General features: G+C 36.3%; 1 protein-coding gene across 1 annotated transcript; it reads right to left on the reverse strand.

The window, feature by feature from the left end:
• Positions 1-451: 451 nt before the first annotated feature.
• On the reverse strand, positions 452-8,049 carry LOC139324473 (vomeronasal type-2 receptor 26-like). Its single transcript, XM_070954185.1, has 6 exons — positions 7,775-8,049; positions 7,174-7,465; positions 5,373-6,230; positions 4,155-4,382; positions 2,314-2,440; positions 452-1,362 (listed from the first exon to the last, which is right to left on the reverse strand). The coding sequence occupies exons 1-6, from the start codon at positions 8,047-8,049 to the stop codon at positions 452-454; spliced, it is 2,691 nt and encodes an 896-aa protein (XP_070810286.1).
• Between the last annotated feature and the right edge of the window lie 742 nt (positions 8,050-8,791).

Here is an 8,791-nt window from a genome sequence, read left to right on the forward strand (position 1 = left end):
CATATATCCCTTTATCTCTCTCTCTCTCTCTCTCTCTCTCTCTCTCTCTCTCTCTCTCTCTCTCTCCCTCTCTCTCCCTCCATCCCTCCCTCCCTCCTATCCATATATATCTCCATATATATATGCCTAAGGCCTCAGTCTCCCGGTTTCTAGCCTAGTATCTTAGAAATTTAGTTGTTCTGGATTTAGGATCCATATATCATTTAAAGTGTTCAGTAGAGGGAATATTTTTTAAAAAATATGTTTCTTTCTCCTGCCATTATTATTTTTTATAAATAATTCAAGGCATCAAAAATATCTAATAAGTCTCCCTCCTTCTATTTTTCCCCACATTAACACATGTTTGAGATAGGAGTAGAACTCACAATCTCCTAGTTTCTACCCTGGTGCTAAACCAAACTGGTTTTATATTTCCTGATACCTGATGCAAAATAGGAAGCAGCAATTAAATTTATGGTACTCTGTTCTTTTCTCTTTTGAGCTGATCTTTTTTGTTCAAATCGGGCCTCAGCACAATGATGTACAATTTGGGAGAAAAGATACAAAACAGTAATCCAGCACTGGAAGCTATAATGGAGAAGATTTCCACAGCAACCATATATTTTCCCTTTGAACTCAGGTATGCTGGAACAAAGGACAACCAAACACTGCAGAAGACCAACATGCTGAAGGTGATAAACTTGGCTTCATTGAAAGCATCAGGCAATTTCCTTGCTAGGAAGGCCAGTGTGAAGCTGACAATGGCAAGGAAGCCCATATAACCCAAGACACAGTAGAACATGAAGGCAGATCCTTCGTTACACTCCAAAATGATTTCTTCTGCTATTGACTTCATGTCAGCATCTGGGAATGGGGGAGAGATGAACAGCCATATAATACAAATTTTAATTTGAATAAAGGAGCAGCAGGATACTAGAAATGTGCCAAGTCTTTTCCCCAACCATTTGGTCATCTTGGACCCTGGCTTGGTAGCCATGAAAGCTAGAACTACGATGATGGTTTTGGCCAAAACACAAGAAATGGCCACTGAGAAGATGATGCAAAAGGAAGTTTGACGAAGGAGACATGTCACCTTGTGAGGTTTCCCAATGAATAGCAAAGTACAAAGAAATGATAACAGGAGAGTAACAAGGAGTACATATGTGAGGTTTCGATTGTTAGCTCGGACAATGGGAGTGTCCTGATGCTTAATAAAGATCCAAAGGACTCCAACTGTGATTAAAGAGAAGAAAAGAGAAGAACTAGCCATAACTGTTCCCAGGGTTTCTTTGTAGTTCAAGAATGTTTTAACTTTGGGGATACACAAAACCTGCTTCTCATTGGGATACCGATCTTCTGGACATTGAAAACATTCATCCATATCTATGAAAGAAAATATTGATGTTGAAGTTGCATTGAAAGAATAAAAACTGACTGTACAATTGTTCAAAGCGAGGACTGCCAATTAATTGCTGAAAAAATATATGTAGTACATGAAGTTAGTTGCCATCAAGGTATCTATATATATAAAAGTGAAAACCACTCATGCCATAATCACGAAATCTCCAGAATCGTAAATCCTACAAAATTGAAATTTGCCATGTATGTTTCCCTTGGCTTCTAGGTGTTCAATAAGAAAGGATTTTTTGAAATGACCATCAGAGAGTTAGTATTTCCTATATTAGGATTAACACTCTCTGATGCTAAGGAGTTCTACTCCCCCTCCCCACCTGAAAAGAAATCTATTCCAAATGCAAAACACAAGCAGAGAAGAGGAGTTTCAATTTCTGTTTTACTTTCACAGCAGCAACCAGGGGATAGGATAGGAGAGACTTCTGTGGGGCAAGGCTGAGGGAGAGAAGGGGATAGAATAGTGGAGGCCTCTGTGGGGCAAGGCTAAGGAAGAGAAGGGGATAAGATAGGGAGGCTTCTGTGGGGCAAGGCTGAGGGAGAGAAGGGAAGAGGAGAGGAGAGGCTTCTGTCCAGCAAGCATGAAGGAGAGAAGAGGATAGGATATGGGAGGCTTCTGTGGGGCAAGGTTGAGAGAGAGAGAAAGGGAGAGAAGATGGCGATCGTAACTACTCATTAATTTTCAAGCTGTGTTGATTTATCAAGCCCGATCACATAGTTTTGTAGCAAAGCACAGATATTCAGCTAGTATTTGCATAAATTCACTTCTTGCTACCAATAATGAACATGTTTGCAATTCAACTACTTATCCCTATTTTCTAGTGTAATCTGCCAAGTGAAAGAGTTGGCAGAAAACAGAAAATTCCCCATGGTACATTTGACAATCCCATTCATTTGATAAGGTAGATATACAATATCTCTTACCCTCCCTGTTAGAAATCTTCCCTTCTGGACATCGAAGACAGTCATAGCAGCAAAATAGTTTTCCTTCTATCTTAATCTTACTGTAGCCTGAATCACACTTCCCATTACAAAGAGAAAGTGGCTGGGTCTGTCCATAAATAAATAATTTTAAAAAAGTTTATCTTTGGAAACATGGCATCTCAGTTTCTTTCAGTATTTTCAGAAATGTCCTTCCATCATAATTTTTCTTTTGATATAATAATGTGAGACAGCAAAGTCTGGTTTTGGGTGGAAAAGATTTGAACAACTTTTTGCCTCAGTTCAAACATGTAGGTCACAATACTTAATTTGCTGCCAATAAAAAGATCACTTTACAGAGACATAAATTTACAAATGTTGCTTGCCTTTCTTTGCTTTTGAACATCTGTAAGGTTTTTAGTAAATGGCAAAGTTTTCACATAGAATTTACATGCAAGGTGTGAACTTTCTTTGTGGCCTACTCCATTTCTCTCCATTTACCCACCTTCTACCCTAGAGGGTATACTAGGAAACACCAGTGAATGACTTTCTCAGTCTATCAGCTAGGCTGAAACTGCCCAGAATATCATTCGATTGCAGCTACCAGCCCTGGATGACATCTTCGAATGTCGCTGTTTGAGAAAGTTGCATAACATTCTGAGAGACTCATGCCATTCTGCTTACAATCTTTTTGAACTGTTGCCTCATGACAGAAGATATAGAACAATTAAACCTCGGACCAAACATTTTCTGAATAGTTTTTATCTCAGAGCTATAATTGCTCTCAACAATGAACTAAAGGGCCACCATCAGTGAGCTGTTGGACAGCATTACTTGGCCTGTTGTGTGGATGTTTGGGTGGTTTAGGGGTGGGGAATTGTGGTGGGTGGGAGTGTGTTTGGGGATTGTTATGTGTGTTGGACCTGGTTTTTGGGTGTTAAGTGAATCTCGTTGTATGTGTATACTGTGTATACACGTACAATGATAATAAAGTTGTTGTTGTTGTTGTTGTTGTTGTTGTTATTATTATTATTATTATTATTATTATTATTATTATTATTATTATTATTATTATTATTTACACAGAATGTCACAGGTGGAAATCAGCACTTCTCTATGTTTAGGATGCTTCTGGATTGAAAGGATTAGCCAGCTGTTGTTGAAGGGACCCCCTAATGTCTAAACAGCAGCATATATAGAGAAAAAGTCAAATAATATCTAGACAAGACCCACTCTGTGGCTGATAACCAGCTCAGCAGAGAGTAAAATCCAAGAAAAGGTTAGTTAGGTGGATGGAAGACTTTGAAGAATTTCAAAGAGTGGACTTATGGAATGCTACAAAGAAGTAATAGTGGATGGGAGCAATGGAGAAACTGGCACCTGGGTCTGACAAAAACTGAGAAGTATGGAAACCATTGAATAGACTGTGCATGGGTACAAAAAGATCCAGAAACACTCTGAATCTTGGGGATATTCAGTTGCTTCTACTCTTTCAGGTTGTGGTGACATTCAGACAACAAAACATATGTATGTCTGCCCTTTGTGCCCCTATCAGTGTACATTTCAGGACCTCATGGCAGCATGATGGAACACAATCAATGTTGCTAGTTTCTTGGGTCTGTTTAATTTGTACATATTTTAATCCTGCATTTTATGTTTTTGAATGTTTTGCCTTATTTTAACTGTGATGCTACTGACATGGATAAACAAACAGCTAAGCTGGAGAGGCTTCAGGGAGAAAATATAATTCTGTTTCCAAGTTTCATTGCTATGGAATAGTTTGGCTCTAAGTGGTCTTTAGAAGTAGTGAAATCTGGACTGAACACAATGTGACTGGTCCATACCTGGTTAAACCTGCTTGGCCACACAATATCGTCTTCATGAATGGTAATCATTTTTTCATTGGAGTCCTTGAGGCCAATGCCTCCAACTTGGACTTTCTTAAAAGACAAATTTTCAAATGTGATCCAATTGATAATATCAAATCCAGTCTCCAATTCTCCGTTTTCATTGAACCCAATTTTTTGCCCGGCACTATTATTAAATGAAATTCTTCTGATCATGTAGTTGAGCTAAATCAAAAAATAAGCCAAACAGTTTTAAGTTTTAAGTTTTCGCGGATGTGCATATGCAAAAAATTAAAATCTCGGGTGTTTTCCCGCGTCATTATAAATAAGTTGGTTAAAATATTTAAAATCCTGGTGGGATTTTAACCAGGATTTAAAATATTTTAACCAACTTATTTATAATGATGCGGGAAAACACCCGAGATTTTAGATAGATAGATAGATAGATAGATAGATAGATAGATAGATAGATAGATAGATAGATAGATAGATATACAACAGCACTCTTTTTCCCCTTTAAAGTATATAGACAAGAAATCCTTTCAAGGTTTGTAAAACATGAAAGATAATAATAACTGCAATAATAAATTACATTACTGATTGTAACTATGAATAGAGAATCTTCATAGCATCAGAAGAAATAAAATAAAATACTAGATCTGACTATTCAGAAATTTGAATCAGACTAATTATTTCTAGCAGATTTTTGTAAAAAATAATTGAGAAACAAGTTTATATTGAGGACAACATAGAAGAATATAAGGGGGTGAATGTTGCAGAAGGCTTAAAAATGTTAAATTTGTAATGATGAGGACCTCAATATATGTTAATAAAGTTTCTAGTACTGAAATGAAAACCCTCATTTTAGAAGAAAACTGATGGTTTTCTTCTAAAAGAAATTGAATTTTGAGTATGTTTTGAGCACTGTGAAACAGTATATGAGTCTAAGTGTTACCACTATGTAGCTTATAGAAACGTTTTTGTTACATATGGATATATCATTGGTATACTGTATTTTATATTTACTTGGTCTTAGACTGTTAAAAAGTAAATAGTTAACTTCATATTTACCAAAACTTCTCAGTTTCACCTAAATTGGAGAAATGAATTATTGGAAGAATGTGTTTGTTTGTTTTTTTTGTTTTGTTTTGTTTTTTGAAATCTAGTAGGAAGATAGAATGAGACATCCATAATTTGTCTTTTGGGGTATTTTACCTTACATAAATGTTGATTCAAAAGTTTCCCCTTGATTTGCCTCCCTTCTCTGTATTTCATTATAGACGAATAGGAGTCATGCAAAGCATGTGCCACCACGTAGATAGCATTGTAGACACTGTAGCCATGGCCACTCATTTCCATTTCAAAGACAGATGTAGGAAGAACCTCCAGTTTCTCCTTTCCAGTACAAGTGGCCCCATTTGCCTTTTTCATTACAGAGGGGTGGAAGGAACATTCAAAGGCATTTTCCCAGAAGAGCTTGATAAAAGTGTCTTCTTTTTCCAAGTTAGGGTGTCTCATCTGAACAAATTGGTGGAATCCCAGTACCTTCTCTGAGTGAATTGAAAAAGATAAAGCACCATGAAGGAAAACCAGATCCTTATTTCGGTGAAAGGGATTTGACGTGAAATCCATCTGGATTGTCATAATCCAGACTTTCCCTTTTGTCCATAGTAGTAAATCATTGTCTTTCAATTTACTGGAAAGAAACCTTAGAGTTATCATGTTCCCACTTTCACCGTGAACTACCACCACAGTGACATTACTTTTTATAACAAATCTGTACATGTTAAGTCCTATTTCAATCATCTTTTTCAGGTTAATTGAATGAATAGTTTTGGGAAATCTTGCAACAAAGTCAAAGCAGATGCCATTATGGGTGGCCATGGGAAGCACCCTGCGCAGAAACATTTCACCACTCTCGTTGTCTACTAGCAACATCCCAACCCATGTCCACGTGAAATATAGCAATAATTGAAAAATTCCCTTGTACTGACTGTCCATATTCGGCAACATCTGTTGGTAAAAAGCAGTTTGTTCTTTTGTGCTAATTTCAGGAGCAGAACCATACAATATCTAGAAACAAAGAGATAAACAATAAAAGGGGGGGAAATGACTGTAAAGTAAAATGTTGATGTGCAATCAGATTCTCTCCCTATTTTGTCTGCTAAATTAGAAACTGAAGCCGGATTCCGTGTAAGTTTCATGTTCATATTCAAGATGAGCTAATGGAGCAGGAATGTTCAGCATTTCTCATGACTTAATTAAGCAAGTTCAATCAGCAGATCTCCATCGGTGCATGGAGATTGCTATGCCATCATTTCCAAGGCTGAGCTGCAACAGCAAAATAGGTCAGTGGTTCAGATTAGAACACCAGTTCACAATTCAGAGATGAATCATATCATGTTAGGTTACCATAGAAAAGCTTACAGAATAAACTCCATGTCTGGGATTTCCAATATCATATCTCAAGACACAAGGTTTAGTTCAGAGAGCACAAACTGTATCACTTAAATATTTAAGTAATGCAATTTGTGCACTCCAACTTAATATCATTAAGATAAATATTAATTTACAATATATTACTTAATTGGTTAAAAATATTATCCAGTTGTTTTCAATACTATTGATGCAATATTTCAAGATAATTTTAGCTTATTTCCAAGGAGAATGTTAGCAGGCCAGACAGAAATTGAAACAAAATCAATACTAACTCCTTTAAAAAATCCCAAATACTAGGTTGGGTGAATCTTGATTATGCTCACTTCGGTGAATATTCATTTTGCTGAAAAATATCCCCAAACCTAGCCCTTCAAACATCAAAAAGCTGACGAATTAAGGTGCTGTGGTGTAACCAAAACACACCAAAATTCACTTGTAGTCTCTAGAAGGATAAATTTCCTAAAATGTAAAGTTTTTATTACAATCACAATATTTTTTTTCCCTTGAAGATTTTTACAGAAAAAAATATTATATGGATTTTTATCTCCTGCCTCTAAATTCCAAGGAAACAACATACCTGTGGCATCTTGTACAGGGAAAGGATATTAGCCACGTATAGATAGATGTCAGAGGAAGGTCCTCCAATGACTGCTATTGGTCTGTTTTGAGCATCACAGCTATAGTTAGGTATGAATTGGCCCTTTGTAAAGAAGAGCTCCAATGAGGCACGGTATGTCCAACTTGGATCAAAGTAGGCATTATAGATATGGAACCCCAAGGTATGGTTTGGTAAAATAGAGGTATCTCTATTGATTTCCATAATGGCAAACTCTAAAGCGAGGATGTGCTGATACATTGGAGTTATGACCCTAAAATAAGCATTATATATTGTCAAAATACATACTTCACAAAATATCATAGATGGTATAGGTCAACTCAGTTTAATGATTGAAATGTTTATCTAAGCCATGTCTGTCTGTCTGTCTGTCTGTCTGTCATCTATCTATTCATCTATCCATCCATCCATCCATCCATTCATCATCTTATATTTATAATCTATTGTCTATCTATATATTTTCCTACCTTACATACTCTCCCTCTCTCCCTCCCTCGCTCCTCTCTCTGCTCTATATCCTTTTCTTCTTTCTCTTTGCATGTCTCTCTGTAAAACATCTTACAAAGTGGTGCTAAAAAGCTCCTTAGATGGATGTCTCCTGAAATCTATCATTCTACGGTAGATGTAGATCTGAGAGAAAATGCCCACAATTATGAAATCTCCTGACTGATATTGCTTGTGAAGAAAAGGCAGAGGGTCGTTAGTCCTACATTTAGCACTGGGAATCATGGACATTATTTCAGGCAAAAGCAGCAAGACCAAAGCTGCAAGTATCATCATAATGTGTAAAAGTGTCTGATCGTAAGCCAGTTGAAGTTTCCCCAAGCTCTGCCTCATTAAGAGTATTTATACTTGCACTTGTCTCCACAACAAGTTCTTGCCCACTAGGAGATGAAGTTGAAACAATGATGTGGGAATTGATAATGACAATTGAAAGATCAACAATTCAGAATTCAAGACCTAGGAAACCATGGCATGTAAACAATTGTACACCAGCCTTTAATTGCTGACAGCAATGAAAACTAAAAAGAAATACAGAACTTTTCCCCATTTGTATGAAAACAGGAAAAAAAGTTCTTCCATTTTAAAACAATATGGCCTTACAGATTGCTTCTTTGTTTGTTTGATATCCCATCATAGTCTCACACCTGTTGAGGATGCACAAAATATTAAAAAGAAAGAAACAATATGTTAAATTAAAAGTAAAATAAATTACAATCTACATAACAAGAATAAAAAATAAAAAAATGTCAGCCATATGCCACATAATAGTAAAATAATTATTTTAAAAATGATGCTGTACACACACACACACACACACACTCTATCTATATAAATAAAAATTTAAATGTCCGTTTGTACATAACCGCACATCTCCTAAAGTTCTTCACCGATTGCTTTCAAATTTTGACACAACATTGCATTCAACTACAGGCATGTTTTTATATACCTATATTATATACATGTCACACCTGTGACAGGTAAAAACATGAAAAACATTGGAAAACATTGAAAGACATTGACAAACATTGAAAAACAGCGCCACCTGCTGGACGTAAAACCAACACACCAACATTTT

Source organism: Pituophis catenifer, unplaced genomic scaffold (genome assembly GCF_029215685.1).
Source record: "Pituophis catenifer annectens isolate HBS135680 unplaced genomic scaffold, rPitCat1.0.hap2 SCAF_15, whole genome shotgun sequence".
In the NCBI taxonomy this organism is placed as follows: Eukaryota; Metazoa; Chordata; class Lepidosauria; order Squamata; family Colubridae; genus Pituophis; species Pituophis catenifer.